General features: G+C 42.3%; 1 protein-coding gene across 1 annotated transcript in view; it reads left to right on the top strand.

The window, feature by feature from the left end:
• Positions 1-271: 271 nt before the first annotated feature.
• nos1 (nitric oxide synthase 1 (neuronal)) overlaps positions 272-17,880 on the top strand; it is a 62,782-nt gene continuing 45,173 nt past the window's right edge. Inside the window, exons 1-10 of the mRNA XM_078421759.1 lie at positions 272-364; positions 1,723-1,857; positions 1,951-2,096; positions 3,390-3,552; positions 4,854-4,945; positions 5,128-5,269; positions 5,371-5,510; positions 10,835-11,009; positions 15,968-16,069; positions 16,154-16,348. Coding sequence (XP_078277885.1) covers positions 272-364; positions 1,723-1,857; positions 1,951-2,096; positions 3,390-3,552; positions 4,854-4,945; positions 5,128-5,269; positions 5,371-5,510; positions 10,835-11,009; positions 15,968-16,069; positions 16,154-16,348 — 1,383 coding nt within the window. The remainder of the gene's footprint in view (positions 365-1,722; positions 1,858-1,950; positions 2,097-3,389; positions 3,553-4,853; positions 4,946-5,127; positions 5,270-5,370; positions 5,511-10,834; positions 11,010-15,967; positions 16,070-16,153; positions 16,349-17,880) is intronic.

Below are 17,880 nucleotides of genomic sequence, written 5' to 3'. Positions count from 1 at the left end.
ATTTGACAGCACTGGGTGGTGTTTGTGAATCCTAAAAAATATTCCAGTATACACTGAAGTTTGAACCACTGTCTGTATCATATGAATGGAAAGATTTACCTCAAAGATTGCAGCAGGTAATAAACAGTTTGACAAAGGCTGTGTGTTTGACTTCATTTCCAAAGTTCTCTTCCTATTTATTTCTCTCATTAAGCAACGATGAAACAGAAATGTGGTGTAAGACTTATTTTTAAACACTCAACTAATAAACACAATGTTCACATACAGGGGTATGGCGGATGTAAACCAACTGAATCTACAAAGTGAGAATGACAGACCACCTAATGATATGCCAGCAGTTCTTCCTAATCCTCCCTCGGAACAGGTAAAATAATCCAACCTAGCACTGACTGATGCCTCTGACATTTTAAATGTCATCTGTAAATATATGACTCATGATAAAAATGGAATTCAGTTATTGTACAGGTTATGCATGATTGATGATCAATTAATGTTTTATTGCTTAATGGTAAGAAATGTAAGGATTGAAATCCTTTTCCAGACTTTGTACTAAATGGCTAAGAGAGGAACCTAAACATGATGCACTTGTGTTCCGAGAATCCATGTACATTATTAGCAAAATACAGGTTCAATCACATCACGATATTGTGCAAAGAACTACAGATGCTGGATTCCTGATCACAAAGAATCACAGAGATTCACAAGCAGGACTATAATGACCAGACCTTTGCTTCTGCCTGCTCAGTATTCCAGTTCTGTGATTGACATTTACATTATTTTCAAAACTAAATGCTCTCAGGACAAAATCGTGCATGAAATCTAAAAATGAAATACTTTTATTGCCTGCGACATCATTGATTCTATCTTTCATCCTACATTTGCCTTTGTTGCCAAGTGCTTTCCACAGTGGTGGTTGATGAATGCTAACTTTAGAAAGTACTTTCCCATTATGGAACCACCCTAAAGAGTCGTATTTGATCACGGATAGCTTTTTTTCTAATTTGCTACTCAATTGTATTCCAATCGATCAACTCCTCAGTCTGAGTTGTCTGGATACAAACTATTTGAAGAGCATCTATATACTAAAACTCTCGTTTGTTTGTTTGTTTGTTCCTGAACTACAGCCAAAACGGTACACGATAGCGTGACAATTTTAGGCCCACCTTACTCACCGTCGTCCCTGTGGTGCTAATGGAATAAGTTTCATTGAAATCGGTGTTATATTTTTAAAGTTATTCACATTTTGAAGTTTAAATCTATCTCCTAGGGAGGGAAGGGGGAGGGAGGGAGGGAGGGATGGAGGGGGGGAGTGGTGGGAGGGGGGAGGGAGGGATGAAGGGGGAGTGGAGGGAGGGGGAAGGGAGGTGGGAGGGAGGGGGAAGGGAGGTGGGAGGGAGGGGGGAGGAGGGGAGAGGAGAGGGGGAAAGGGAGAGGGGGAAAGGGAGAGGGGAGGGGGGGAGAGAGGGTGCTGCACCAATGCAGGGGCGGCTTGGGCCCAACGGGTCCACTTGGTCTAGTCAGAACTAAACCTTTTATCCCTCCAACCTAATCGAGATTTGAAGTTTTTTTTCCTGTAGTTGGGAAATATTGACTACATTAGCTTTAAATCAGAGCTTCAAATTTTAAAATGTTGATCCAAGTATTTGCATTGACTCTTCAGTGAAAAATATTATTTTGTATTCGTGCTGATTTCTAATAAATTATTGGTTTTATTTATTTCAGGTGGTTTCACCTGTGCCAACATCTACAAATAAATTGCCAAATGACAGCCCATCCAAATCTCCCCGGTTTCTTAAGATAAAGAACTGGGAAACAGGCACTGTTTTAAATGATACATTGCATTTGAAGTCTGGAGTGGTAAGGCTAACTTTTTAGAGTCTCAAATTGTGGCCTTGAGTGTTTTGGTGCATGCTCTGCAGTTCTGTGTTTCAACTTGTTCTGTGCTTGCAGGCAGCCGGCTGTAGAGAGCAATTGTGCTTCGGATCAATTATGATGCCAAGCCAACACGTGAAGAAACTAAGTGAAGCCCGTACGAAAGAGAACCTCCTTCCACTGGCAACGGACTTTTTAGACCAATATTATACATCCATCAAAAGGCAATTATTCAATATATTCCTATTTCACCTGGAAACTTCTAAATCTGCCTGAATTAAATTTCAGTGATTGTGGTTAATCATAGAATTATCAAATGATAACAACAATAATGGAGGACATTCAGCCCATCGTGTCTGTACTACCTTTCCACCTCTATCAGCAACTCACCAGTTCCAATCCCTGACCTCATAACTTAGCAATCTTTTTGTCACCATATGTTTCCTCTCTTATGTCATCATCAAAGCTGCCTTCACTACATTTGCAGGCAGTTCCTTCCAAATTCCAATAACTCTTTGTGTGGGAAAGTTTTTCCTAATGTTATTGTTAATTCTCTTCCCTTTTATTTTATATCTGTGACCTTTGGTCCTTGACCCATCCACCAATGGGGTTGTTTCTCCCACTGTCCACTTTGTCTAAATCTTTTATGATTTTACATCGATCAAATTTCCCCTCATCCTTCTCCTCTCCAAAGGAAACAATTCCACCCTCTTTAATCTAAAGCAATCCTCCAAACAACCTATGTTCATTCCATTTCCTCATGCAGTCGATCACAGTGTTATGTGTAAGGTGTGAAATTATATAATGCTCACCTTCCAGGGAGATTTGGAGGATTAAATGAACAATCAATGACATTGGGTTGGAAAGCAATGGAAGAATGTTTAGTGGGTAGAGAGGTAGGTTAAATATGATCATTGTGTGTCCAGGTTCTCAGATGAAATCCAAACAGTCAGATTTGATGAAAATCCCTTCACTTCCTAATGACTGAAAGAACCTTAGAGATATTAAATTAAAATATATTAACTCATTTCCTTGAGATACATTGGACAAAACTAAGGATCTTTAATGTTTTTCTTCTGAAAGTCTATGAATGACATTGAGTAGGAAATGGAAATGGCACCTAGATGTACAATATGTGTTAAGGGTCGGAGTGATGGACTTTTTAAATGTTCAGATTGCAGTTCAGTAGATCAACACAACAGATTCAATTAACGTAGGAGTGTCTGATTCTGAGAAAGCTTCCATTCTCCAGTGTCAGAATCTCCCAACTGGGCCACAATGATGCCAAAATGCAAAAGTTGCGATACTATGATGGGAACCATCAAAGTGCACCGGCTTCAATATTTGGACACCCGGTCCATTCTGAAACCACAATGTGTGAGAGTTCAGTATCAGGAATCAATTTGTGTCTTTGAGTGTTATCTAAATTTTGGAAAATTGAACTTTTAGTCTTGCGAACATGTGTACCTTTTATACGTTTATTTATAACAAGCATAAAGCTCTTTGTTTTGGTACAGACATGGATCTAAGGCTCACATGGAAAGGATGGAGCAGGTGACAAAGGAGATTGAAACAACGGGAACATACCAACTGAAAGATACTGAGCTAATCTATGGAGCCAAACACGCCTGGAGGAATGCTGCCCGCTGTATCGGGAGGATCCAGTGGTCCAAGTTACAGGTTGAGATCTGCTCATGAAGCAACAAAAATGTTCTTTAAACTATGCTTTTACATGGCAAACATTGTGGGGAATGTCAGACTCAAGGAATAGAAACATGCAATTTCAAAAACTTTTTGTCAAACTTTAAGCATGGCACTTTACGAAGCATGTTCCAAGTCCACAAAAGGACCTGCTCACTTAGATGGTCTCAATGTTATGATTCCTTAAGCTTAAGCTTAACCTTAAGCTTACCAAGGCACGGTGGCGCAGCGGTAGAGTTGCTGCCTTACAGCGAATGCAGCGCCGGAGACTCAGGTTCGATCCTGACTCCGGGCGCCGTCTGTACGGAGTTTGTACGTTCTCCCCGTGACCTGCGTGGGTTTTCTCCGAGATCTTCGGTTTCCTCCCACACTCCAAAGACGTACAGGTATGTAGGTTAATTGACTGGGTAAATGTAAAAATTGTCCCTAGTGTGTGTAGGATAGTGTTAATGTGCGGGGATCGCTGGGCGGCGCGGACTCGGTGGGCCAAAGGGCCTGTTTCCGCGCTGTATCTCTAAATAAAAATACATTTACAACAGATAGAACACTTACTAAGAGCAATAATCATCTGTGAAACAGTTCTGAATCTGAATGGCCAATCAAAGCTTCCAGTTGCTAAAACTGCAAGTTATAAAGTTGTGCTGAGAGATAGATATAAATACCAGAACACAGAAGTTGCAATTCTCTAAACTAATTCAAACACAGCTCCTGGGATGCAATGAAGATACTCATAACTATTTTGCAATAATCTATTCCGCTAACCCCAATTCTAATTTTCTAATTAACCACAAATCTGACTTACTTGTATTGATACATCTTATGATGATAAAAATGGTAACTAAGAACCAATCATCCATTCCTGAAAATGGTCTGTATCTGAAAGAGAGACATTTTTGCAGGAATTTCATTAATTTTTTTGATGACGAAAGCTTACTTTCTTAAATACTGAAAATTCCATGGATGATATTTCGGAGATCTATTTAACAGAGTTGGGAACTGAACCTACAATCTTTTCCCCGTGTGCTTTGCAGAATTGAACTGGGATTGCTGCAAAAACTGAAAATGAACCAAAAGTTCAATTTCTCCAGCATTAGGAAACATCCTATAAATTGCTCGTAATGCTGTTTGCTGTATATCTGGTACATGCTGTAACAGCATTGAAGGTATGGAAGGAAATAGATAATTTATCAAAAAATACAGTGTCAAATTTAAATTAAAAAACAACAATATCTTATTGGAAAACATTTTTTAAAGGTTATTAATTGCTGTGATATTTGCAGGTTTTTGATGCGCGTGATTGTTCCAGTGCTCATGGCATGTTCAACTATATTTGCAATCACATCAAGTACGCAACCAACAAGGGAAGCCTCAGGTTGGTGATCTATGAATCTGTCTATCTTTATAAAAGGATGGCACAGTGGTGCAGCGGTAGAGTTGCTGTCTTACAGCACGAGTTTAATGTGGTTGCTCTATTACAGGAATACTGTGTAGGCTTTGGACAGGGTGCAGAAGAAGCTTGCTATAACATTACTTATAAAACTGATGATTTTGCAGGTCAGCAATCACAATATTCCCACAAAAAACAGATAAGGAGCATGATTTCAGAATCTGGAACAGCCAATTGCTAAAATATGCTGGTTACAAACAATCTGATGGCTCCATCGTGGGAGACCCAGCTTCTGCGGATTTCACCGAGGTAGAGTATCTCAGTTAGTTTCACCTTACACCGTTCATTCCTATTTATGATTATTGAATATCCAAATGTTGTAATGTTGTTGTTGACTATTTTTAATGCAGGTCTGTATGCAGCAAGGCTGGAAGGGGCCAAAAGGTCGCTTTGATATCCTCCCTCTTCTGCTGCAGGCCAATGGAAATGACCCTGAACGGTTTGAGATTCCTCCCGAACTAATCTTGGAAGTACCCATCAGGCACCCCAGGTATGTCCTGTGCTGAGATCAGCTGAGGAGAGCAATTTAAAGGATTTTATTTTATTGTCATTTGTAATTCACGTATTGTAGTGGGTTCCATAATGGATGTGAAATTATAACAACCTTAGAAACAGAAATAGGAGTAGCCTTGCTCTGCATTGAATAAGATCATGGCTGATCTTTTAACAGTAACATTTTCCTGCTCTCACCTCATGCCCCTTGATCCTCCGAAATAGAAACATAGAAACATAGAAAATAGGTGCTGGAGGAGGCCATTCAGCCCTTCAAGGCAGCACCGCCATTCATTGTGATTATGGCTAATACACTGGAATTTAGAAGGATGAGGGGGGATCTCATTGAAACATATAAGATAATTAGGGGATTGGACACATTAGAGGCAGGAAACATGTTCCCAATGTTGGGGGAGTCCAGAACAAGAGGCCATTTAGAATAAGGGGTAGGCCATTTAGAACGGAGATGAGGAAGAACTTTTTCAGTCAGAGAGTGGTGAAGGTGTGGAATTCTCTGCCTCAGAAGGCAGTGGAGGCCAGTTCGTTGGATGCTTTCAAGAGAGAGCTGGATAGAGCTCTTAAGGATAGCGGAGTGAGGGGGTATGGGGAGAAGGCAGGAACGGGGTACTGATTGAGAGTGATCAGCCATGATCGCATTGAATGGCGGTGCTGGCTCGAAGGGCTGAATGGCCTACTCCTGCACCTATTGTCTATTGTCTATTGTCTATTATCATCCGCAATCAGTAACCTGTGCCCAACTTCTCCCCCAATGTAATGATTGATCTATCTCTGCCTTGAATATATTCAGTACCTGATACTTCTCAACGCTCTTTGGTAGTGAGTTCCAAGATTAGCCATCCTTCAAATCTAAATGTGTAAGAAGGAACTGCAGATGCTGGTTTAAACCAAAAATAGACACAAAAGACTGGAGTAACTCAGCGGGACAGGCAGCAACTCTGGAGAGAAGGAATGGGCAACGTTTCGGGTCGAGAAATCTATATGGCTGATGCCTTACTTTGCTTCTAAACATCATCTCCACATCTATTCTGCTAAACTCTGGAAAATGTTTGTACATTTCAGAGATCACCTTTCATTCTTCTAAACTCAAAAGAATATAAGACCAGACTGTTTAATCTCTTCTCATATGACAAACATACCATTCCAGGGATCAATTTGGTGAGCTTCAATTGCAAGTATGTCCTTTCTTAGGTGAGGAGAATCAGGCCCAGACACAATATTCCACATATGGTGGAACCTGGTCCCATATAATTGAGGCAAGACTTCTCTTCCGTTGTATTCAAATCCTCTTGCTATTAAGATCAATGTACCATTGGCTTCCGTAATTGCCAGCTGTATCTGCACATTAACTTTGAACTATACTTGTATAAACTCAGCCAGGTGCGTCAGAACACTTAAAACCTTTTTAAAATCTCATTAATTGCTCCAGTTTTTGTTTCCATCAAAGTAGATGAGGGCACAGTTTTCCACATTACATTGCATCTGCCAAATCCTCACGCATTCAACCTGCATCTGAAGCCTCATTACCCTCCCTCAGTCTTGCACCACCACCTAGCTTTGAATCATAATTTCTTGAGTTTAAAGGTTTTGCTAAACTCTCTAATGGAACTTTTTCATGAATATTACTGAATGAATTAACGAATGAATGAATTCCTGTTCATGACAGTTCGTTTACCCTGAATTTAATTCAAATATATTTATGAGGATTTAGTCAGATTGCAGTATTTTCATGTTCCACATTTCCAATATTTAAATTGCTACGAATAGATAGATTTTCCCTTTAAGGTACAGTTGTTATCTGGAACGGGTTTTAAATGGGTTTCTGGTCACTGTGCCTCCCAGCGTAATGAGTAGTAAGATTAATGGGGAATGGTGAGACAATAGACAATAGACAATAGACAATAGGTGCAGGAGTAGGCCATTCAGCCCTTCGAGCCAGCACCGCCATTCAATGCGATCATGGCTGATCACTCTCAATCAGTACCCCGTTCCTGCCTTCTCCCCATATCCCCTCACTCCGCTATCCTTAAGAGCTCTATCCAGCTCTCTCTTGAAAGCATCCAACGAACTGGCCTCCACTGCCTTCTGAGGCAGAGAATTCCACAACTTCACCACCCTCTGACTGAAAAAGTTCTTCCTCATCTCCGTTCTAAATGGCCTACCCCTTATTCTTAAACTGTGGCCCCTTGTTCTGGACTCCCCCAACATTGGGAACATGTTATCTGCCTCTAATGTGTCCAATCCCCTAATTATCTTATATGTTTCAATAAGATCCCCCCTCATCCTTCTAAATTCCAGTGTATACAAGCCCAATCGTTCCAGCCTTTCAACATACGACAGTCCCGCCATTCCGGGAATTAACCTAGTGAACCTACGCTGCACGCCCTCCATAGCAAGAATATCCTTCCTCAAATTTGGAGACCAAAACTGCACACAGTACTCCAGGTGCGGTCTCACCAGGGCCCGGTACAACCGTAGAAGGACCTCTTTGCTCCTATACTCCACTCCTCTTGTTACGAAGGCCAACATTCCATTGGCTTTCTTCACTGCCTGCTGTACCTGCATGCTTCCTTTCATTGACTGATGCACTAGGACACCCAGATCTCGTTGAACTCCCCCTCCTCCTAACTTGACACCATTCAGATAATAATCTGCCTTTCTATTCTTACTTCCAAAGTGAATAACCTCACACTTATCTACATTAAACTGCATCTGCCATGTATCCGCCCACTCACACAACCTGTCCAAGTCACCCTGCAGCCTTATTGCATCTTCCTCACAATTCACACTACCCCCCAACTTAGTATCATCTGCAAATTTGCTAATGGTACTTTTAATCCCTTCGTCTAAGTCATTAATGTATATCGTAAATAGCTGGGGTCCCAGCACCGAACCTTGCGGTACCCCACTGGTCACGGCCTGCCATTCCGAAAGGGACCCATTTATCCCCACTCTTTGCTTTCTGTCTGTCAACCAATTTTCTATCCATGTCAGTACCCTACCCCCAATACCATGTGCCCTAATTTTGCCCACTAATCTCCTATGTGGGACCTTGTCAAAGGCTTTCTGAAAGTCGAGGTACACCACATCCACTGACTCTCCCTTGTCAATTTTCCTAGTTACATCCTCAAAAAATTCCAGTAGATTTGTCAAGCATGATTTCCCCTTCGTAAATCCATGCTGACTCGGAATGATCCCGTTACTGCTATCCAAATGCTCAGCAATTTCGTCTTTTATAATTGACTCCAGCATCTTCCCCACCACTGATGTCAGACTAACTGGTCTATAATTACCCGTTTTCTCTCTCCCTCCTTTCTTAAAAAGTGGGATAACATTTGCTATCCTCCAATCCACAGGAACTGATCCTGAATCTATAGAACATTGAAAAATGATCTCCAATGCTTCCACTATTTCTAGAGCCACCTCCTTAAGTACTCTGGGATGCAGACCATCAGGCCCTGGGGATTTATCAGCCTTCAGTCCCATCAGTCTACCCAAAACCACTTCCTGCCTAATGTGGATTTCCTTCAGTTCCTCCATCACCCTAGGTTCTCCGGCCCCTAGAACATTTGGGAGATTGTGTGTATCTTCCTCAGTGAAGACAGATCCAAAGTAATGGTTTAACTCGTCTGCCATTTCTTTGTTCCCCATAATAAATTCCCCTGCTTCTGTCTTCAAGGGACCCACATTTGCCTTGACTATTTTTTTCCTCTTCACGTACCTAAAAAAACTTTTGCTATCCTCCTTTATATTATTGGCTAGTTTACCCTCGTACCTCATCTTTTCTCCCCGTATTGCCTTTTTAGTTAACTTTTGTTGCTCTTTAAAAGAGTCCCAATCCTCTGTCTTCCCACTCTTCTTTGCTATGTTATACTTCCTCTCCTTAATTTTTATGCTGTCCCTGACTTCCCTCGTCAGCCACAGGTGTCTCTTACTCCCCTTAGAGTCTTTCCACCTCTTTGGAATAAATTGATCCTGCAACCTCTGCATTATTCCCAGGAATACCTGCCATTGCTGTTCTACCGTCTTCCCTGCTAGGGCCTCCTTCCAATCAATTTTGGCCAGCTCCCGCCTCATGCCTCTGTAATCCCCTTTGCTATACTGTAATACCGACACTTCCGATTTTCCCTTCTGCCTTTCCATTTGCAGAGTAAAACTTATCATGTTGTGATCACTGCCTCCTAATGGCTCTTTTACCTCTAGTCCCCTTATCAGATCAGGATCATTACACAACACTAAATCCAGAATTGCTTTCTCCCTGGTAGGCTCCAGTACAAGCTGTTCTAAGAATCCATCTCGAAGGCACTCTACAAACTCTCTTTCCTGGGGTCCATTTCCAACCTGATTTTCCCAGTCTACCTGCATGTTGAAATCTCCCATAACCACCGTAGCATTACATTTTTGACACACCAATTTTATCTCCTGTAATCTATGGTAACTCACAGCAGCAAGATACTGGGAGATTAGCAGTTGTTTGAGGGCCACTTTCACCCAAACATCACGGTGATGGAAGAAGAGAGGAATTAAAAATACTAAATGGAAGGATATTTACACAAGTAAAAAATGATAAACTAAAGACACAGAATCTGCAGTCAGGAGCTAGTCGCTTACAGTCACCGATGACCTTTGAGTCCAAATTGCTGATCAGTGCCAGCTTCAAACTCAGTATTGAGACACTGCCCTGTGGTACATCCCCCTGTGCTAAGTCCTGTGACAGGCTATGGAGGGGACACAGGGCGAGGGAAGGGCACGGATCAATAGGGGAGATGGTGATGGGAGAACCAGCCCTGTCCGTAGAAATTATGAAAGAGCTTTGTACGTTGACTTCATCTCTGAACTTCATCAGACATTCAGGATATATTTGGTTTAGTTTTAGTTTAGAGATACAGCATGGAAACTGTCCCTTCAGCCCACCGAGTCCACACCAACCAGCGATCCCCACACATTAACACTACCCTACGCACACTAGGGACAATTTCTTTTACATTTACACCAAGCCAATTAACCTACAAACCTGTATGTCTTTGGAGTGTGGGAGGAAACCGAAGAGCTCGGAGAAAACCCACGCAGGTCACGGGGAGTACGGCCAAACACCGCACAGACAGCATCTGTAGTCAGGATCGAACCCGGGTCTCTGGCTCTGTAAGGCAGTAGCTCTACCGTTACGCCACTGTGCCGCCCAATAATTACGCCCAAAAATTAATTGGATATAATTCATTTTTGGAACCCAACAAATATCTAGAATTTTAATGTTTTATTTTATGTGGTTGTTTGCATTTTTGTATCCTTTGCCACACCCTTTAGGTTTGAATGGTTCGAAGGTCTGAAGTTGAAGTGGTATGTCCTGCCAGCTGTTTCTAACATGCTTCTGGATATTGGAGGCCTTGAGTTTCCAGCTTGTCCTTTCAATGGGTGGTACATGGGCACAGAAATAGGAGTCCGAGATTTCTGTGACACGTCTCGCTACTCTGTACTGGAGGTAACTTTTCATTCCTGGTCAGAACTCAGAATATTTCTGATAATCGTTCGTTAAATCACAGGACAAAAGAAATTATTTTTAATGAAGTTTGCATAAGAATAGAATAAACAAAAGAAGGAACTTGCATTTTTAAAACAACTTTAACAGTCTCAGTGCCTCAAAGCACTTTGCACTTTGCTTAGGTTGTGAATGTTCATAAAGTCATCAGTGATAGGAGCAGAGATAGGTCAGTCACACATCAAGTCTACTTTGCCATTCAATCATGGCTGATCTATCTCTCCCCCTCAACCCCATTCTCCTGCCTTCTCCCCTTAACTCCTGACATCCATACTAATCAAGAATCTATCTCTGCCTTAATCTATCTCTGCCTGACTTGGCCTCCACAGCCTTCTGTGGCAATTAATTCCACAGATTCACCACCCTCTAACTAAAGAAATTCCTCCTCATCTTCCGAAAGGAACGTCCTTTTATTCTGAAGCTTTGACCTCTGGTCCTAGACTTCCATTAGTGGTCCTAGATTCTTCCATTATCCTCTCCACATCCACTCTATCAAGCCTTTCACTATTTGGTAAATGAATGAATGTAATACATCTCGCTAAATGAATGAATGTAATACATTACATGAATGAATGTAATACAGCTTCATGTTATTTGCTTTTTAATTGAAGCATAATACTTTTCGTATAATGAGTCATGATCCTGACAGTGACCTCAGCCAATCAATACGCTTTCCAGATGTCAGGTGGATGACTCCTTGTAAATTTTCTTTCTCTGGGAAACTGTTCTATGATATAATAATTGCACAAAATTAAAATACAAAGGGGTTGCAACTGATTTCAAAAGTGGACACATAATATATTTTCAAATTCGTTTATGCCATCCAGCAAACAATTAAAAACTAATTTCTCGCAACACTCCAAAAATTCAGATAGGTCAGAAACATTCCAGAGTAATGCCATGCACATCATACTGTTGGGAATTTTGTGTCGGAACTCAGTGCGTTAACCAGTCTCATGAACAGATCACATTTCTGTGAACAGCTTCACACTGCCTTGTTAATTTTACTACTGCAGAATGCAGGAACATTATTTTGGGCATGTTCTAGTTTTCTTGTGTGTGGATTTTATTTCCAAACATCTGAAGGTGGATTAACAACCACTTAGTCATTGGTGAGGCAAGAGTTTTCTCATATAATTCAAACTAAAGGCACAGAATCTGTAGTCAAGAGCTGGTTGCTTATTGCCGATGTCTCAATTTCAACAGGGATACACAGGGGTGATGGTGATGGGAGAACCAGCCAGTCCATAGAAACCATGAAAGACCTTTGGACTGACACCATCTTTGAACGTCATCAGATATTCAGGATAGATAGTAATTGATCTTTTGAACTAAATTATTTCAATAATTAAAACACAGAAAACCATTTCAAACAAACCTCCAAAAATGAAGATGCTAATACTTTCTCACTAACGTCCCTTCATTGAGGACAATCGCAAGGTTGTTATTGATGTGGGGCAGGTTCTTCAAGCAGATTCCCCACTGTGTTACAGCAGTAACACATCCCCACTAGGGCATTGCTGTAACTTGGCATACATGTAATGGCAAGGCAAGTATTGGAGAGATACTGCTATCCGGTCTGCATTCCCAAATGTCCCCCTGACACCGGTGAACATCCAGGGAATGGACATCGGGAAAGTGGATTCTTATAAGTATCTGGGTGTTCACCTTAACAAAAAACTTGACTGGGCCGAAAATATCAATGCACTGTACAGAAAGGGCCAGTGCAGACTTTATCTGCTGAGGAGACTCAGGTCCTTTGGAGTGCAGGGGGCCCTCCTAAGGACCTTCTACAACACTGTGGTGGCATCAGCCATTTTCTATGGAGTGGTCTGCTGGAGCAGCAGCATCTCAGCGGCGGAAGGGAAGAGACTTGACAAGCTGGTCAGGAAGGCCGGCTCTGTCCTGGGTTGCCCCCTCGACTCAGTGCAGGCGGTGGGGGAGAGGAGGATGATGGAAAAGCTAACATTGTTGCTGGACAACGACTCCCATCCCATGCAGGACACTGTCACTGCACTGAGTAGCTCCTTCAGTGACAGACTCCTTCACCCCAAGTGCATGAAGGAGAGATATAGGAGGTCCTTCCTTCCCGCTGCTGTGAGACTGCACAACCAGCGCTACTCCCAGCAGACCAGTCAACAGACCAGTCAACAGACCAGTTAACAGTAACAGTAAAGAAAAAACACAGTAAATGATGACAATTATCCTTGTCTCTATTTTTATTTATAATGAATGTCTCTTGCTATCCACTTTGCTGCTGTAACACTGCAAATTTCCCCAGTGTGGGACAAATAAAAGGAATATATTAATTATTAATATTAACAAATGCATGTGTGGAAATTCTGAACCAGTAAGCAATTGGGCAGGAAAATATTGGAACTTTCGGCATGTCCCACAGAACCCAACTCATTTCCTTTCCTAAGATAGACACAAAAAGCTGGAGTAACTCAACAGGTCAGACAGCATCTCTAAAGAAAAGGAATAGGTGACGTTTCGGGTCGAGACCCCTCTTCAGACCCTTCTTCCTTCTTCGGGTTTAAACCAGCATCTGCAGTTCCTTCCAACTCATTTTCTTTCCGAGTGAGAGAACATGTTGGCGAAGATCTGTTAGATTCTTTAACCGAACCAGTATCTTTCTCCCCACTAGATAACCCTGTGAGGCACACAGTTCCATTTTAACACTCCAAATACTTTGTGTTCCCAGGCAAAAATACTTGTAAAATCTTTGATTAAACAATGCACGCGGGCCATGAGGCTAAAAAAATTTCTGTTAAAAAGTCAGCTCATCTTAAAATATCCCTTCTTCATATTTGACGAGAACTCACATTGGGATAAGCCACTGTCTAGTTGATTTAGACAGCTCTGATTCCCCTGTCGACCAAACTGATGGCATCTGACAACCCACAGTTCCAGCTTTCAACTGATATAATAGCTGAACACAGATGACCTTCAATCCTGCTGGAAAAAGCTGATTGATCCGTGGAGAAAAATGAGCAGACTGACAGGAATGGCTTCCTGAACAAGTGACAGTGGGATATGTCTGCCAACCAGTGTTTTATGCTTAGGCATTCAAGTATGACGTTCCTGCTAAGCTGGTGTCCATTTATGTCTTTTACAACCAAAATATCATTTAAAAATCTATGAAGCAGTTAAATCAATAGATTGTTGTTTGGAAATTTTGCAAAAATTGGAATAATCGCAAAGGATTGAGTTCACTTGCATCATTCTGGAGTAACACTAGGTTCTTCTACTTGTAAGATCACATCTAATTCGGATAAATCCCTAGGGCTTGATGGGGTCTATCCCAAATTATTGAGGAAAGGCAAGGGAGGAGATTGTGGGAGCTTTGATGAAGTTCTTTGCATCTTATCTAGCCACAGACGAGGTCCCAGAGAACTGGAGAATAACTGATGTTGTTCCTTTATTTAAGTAGAGAATTCAGGGGATGATAGGCTGGTGAGCCTCATGGCAGCAATAGGAAAACCATGGGAGAGAATTCTTCAGGATAGGATTTACTCCCATTTGTAAGAGAATGGGTTAATTAGGGACAGTCAGCATGGCTTTGTACATGAAAGGTCATGTCCCACTAACTTAATTGTACGTTTTGATGAGGTATCAAAGGTGATCGTCGAGGGTAAGCCAGTGGATTTTACATAAATTCCATATTAATTTTAATAAGACATTTGATAAAGTCCCCTATGGTACGCTGATCCAGAAGGTTAAGATGCATGGGATTAACGGTGACTTGATCATATGGAGTCATAACTTTCTTGCTGATATAAGACATAGGGATGTCAGGGAAGATCAATATTCAGGCTGGAGGTATGTAACCAGTGGAGTTCCGCAGGGATCTGTGTTGGGACCTTAGTTGTTTGTGATATATATAAATGACTTGTGTGTAAACGTAGATGGGGCTTGGTTAGTAAGTTTGAACTCTGTGCAATTACCCTATCTATTCCACTCATGAAGAATAGCCTGCCAACTTCTCCTTACTCAAGTTTGGTTAGTAAGTCTGGTTAGTAAGTTACACAAATGAAAAGAGCTTTTTATTCACAAAATGCTGGAGTAACTCAGCAGGTCAGGCAGCATCTCGGGAGAGAAGGAATGGATGACGTTTCGGGTCGAGACCCTTCTTCAGACTGATGTCGGGGGTGGGACAAAGGAAGGATATAGGTGGAGACAGGAAGATAGAGGGAGATCTGGGAAGGAGGAGGGGAAGGGAGGGACAGAGGAGCTATCTGAAGTTGGAGAAGTCGACGTTCATACCACCGGGCTGCAAACTGCCCAGGCGAAATATGAGGTGCTGCTCCTCCAATTTCCGGCGGGCCTCACTATGGCACTGGAGGAGGCCCATGACAGAGAGGTCAGACTGGGAATGGGAGGGGGAGTTAAAGTGCTGGGCCACCGGGAGATCAGTTTTGTTAATGCGGACCGAGCGCAGGTGTTCAGCGAAGCGATCGCCGAGCCTGCGCTTGGTTTCGCCGATATAAATAAGTTGACATCTAGAGCAGCGGGTGCAATAGATGAGGTTGGAGGAGGTGCAGGTGAACCTCTGTCTCACCTGGAAAGACTGTTTCGGTCCTTTGATGGAGTTGACGGGGGAGGTAAAGGGACAGGTGTTGCATCTCGTGCGGTTGCAGGGGAAAGTGCCCAGGGTTGGGGTGGTTTGGGTAGGAAGGGACGAGTGGACCAGGGAGTTACGGAGGGAACGGTCTCTGCGGAATGCAGAGAGGGGAGGGGATGGGAAGATATGGCCAGTGGTCGGGTCCCGTTGTAGGTGACGGAAATGTTGGTGGATGATATGTTGGATCTGCTGGCTGGTGGGGTGGAAGGTGAGAATGAAAAGAGCTATTTTGCAGAAATTGTAAGTGCTAAAATATTTCTATGTAATCTTCCTACAGGATGTGGCCAAGCTAATAGGACTCAACACTGGAAATGTATCTTCTCTTTGGAAAGACCTAGCATTAGTAGAAATAAATATTGCTGTCCTACACAGTTTTCAGGTACATAGATGTTTCACTGGAGAAATAAAATTCAAGTCAATAAGTAAAGAATGTCTGGGCTCATTGAAAGTTCTGCTTATTTAGTCTGATAAAGTGACCATTATGGACCATCATTCTGCTGCGGAGTCCTTCATGAAACACATGGACAATGAATATCGATGCCGAGGAGGTTGTCCTGCAGACTGGGTGTGGATTATCCCCCCAATGTCAGGAAGCATTACACCTGTCTTCCATCAAGAGATGCTAAACTATCACCTGACCCCATCATTTGAATATCAGGTAGGCTGTTTAAATGATACTATTTTTAGTTTAGTTCCTCATTGTCATGTTGGTTCCTCATCGAGAATTCTTAACATTTTATTATCACTCCGATTAATTTAAGATCAACCTGTTTAACACAGATGTCCGTGTGGAGCCTGAAGGGGGGTCATATTTCCATCACTGAGGCAGAAATGCTCTTAATGTTGAAGAACAACATTGTCACGTTAAACGCAACTGCCGACAGCCATACTTATCCCAGGAAGTGCTGTTACTTTATTGCAACATTGCGGAGTCCCTCGACATGAAGTTATTCAGAGGTTAAGAACTGTGTAAATCTGATGACAGAGCAGTGTAGATTCGACAGCACCAAATGAAAGAGATAATGAATAAAGTGTGGGAGCAAATTATAACCTGGTTCAAAATGAAAAGCAGAGAGGAGAGGTGAAGAGTGAATTAGGAAGAACATAAAGAGACTTTGAACGTAAGTTATAGCACTTAATGTAAGAGAAAACATAACACAACAGTTTGTTTTCAGCCATATAACTGGTAAGTGGGTAGGAGGAGGAGGGATGAGGTGTATTAGAGACCGAAAGGTGATCTATGTATGGATATTAAAGGAATAGTTGAAGAACACAAGGTTTACATTAGATATTTACTTACCAAGGACATTGCAGAGGTTTTTATAGGAGGGGAAATAACAGAGATAATTGATGGAGTTGGAATTGACATGTAGAAAGTTAGTGTAATTGAAGTGGATCAGTCTTCATGAGATTAGCACAGAATGCAAAGGGAAATGGGAACGGTGCTTGGAGAAGGCCTGCCCATAGCTTTCTGATCCACTCACATTTATATTACAGAATGTCATTCCCTTCTCAACTTGTGTCGTCAGTGCCAACATAGACCACAGCCACCCACCGTTCCCCCTCATCCTTCAGACTGTCATTAGGCCACTCTGAGACATTCTCAAACCCAACACCAAGGAAGCAATGTACCATCGTGGAGAAATGTTTATGGCCACAGAAATGTACTCCCATTAGAAATGAATCCCCTACTGCTATAGTTTAGTTTAGTTTAGAGATACAGCGCAGAAACAGGCCCTTCGGCCCACTGGGTCCGCGCCGCCCAGCGTTCCCCGCACACTAACACTATCCCACACCCACTAGGGACAATTTTTAACATTTACCAAGCCAATTAACCTACAGACCTGTACGTCTTTGGAGTGTGGGAGGAAACCGAAGATCTCGGAGAAAGCCCACGCGGGTCACGGGGAGAACGTACAAACTCCGTACAGACAGGGCCCGTAGTCGGGATCAAACCCGTGTCTCTGGCGCTGCATTCGCTATAAGGCAGCAACTCTACCGCTGCGCCACTGTGTCTTTTTCCTCCACTTCTAAACAATTGAAATGGACTGCTTAGAAGTGCCTCCCCCTTTAACCCTGTCAATAATATTGGAGATGACATATCTGTTTGAGTGGGGCATGGTCACAGGGAACTCCTGCACTATGTGTCCACGCCCAGTCCTCTGCCTGGTCGTTATTTACCCCTTCTCT

Source organism: Rhinoraja longicauda, chromosome 25 (assembly GCF_053455715.1).
Source record: "Rhinoraja longicauda isolate Sanriku21f chromosome 25, sRhiLon1.1, whole genome shotgun sequence".
NCBI lineage: Eukaryota > Metazoa > Chordata > Chondrichthyes > Rajiformes > Arhynchobatidae > Rhinoraja > Rhinoraja longicauda.
This window is presented reverse-complemented; position numbering and strand designations above follow the sequence as displayed.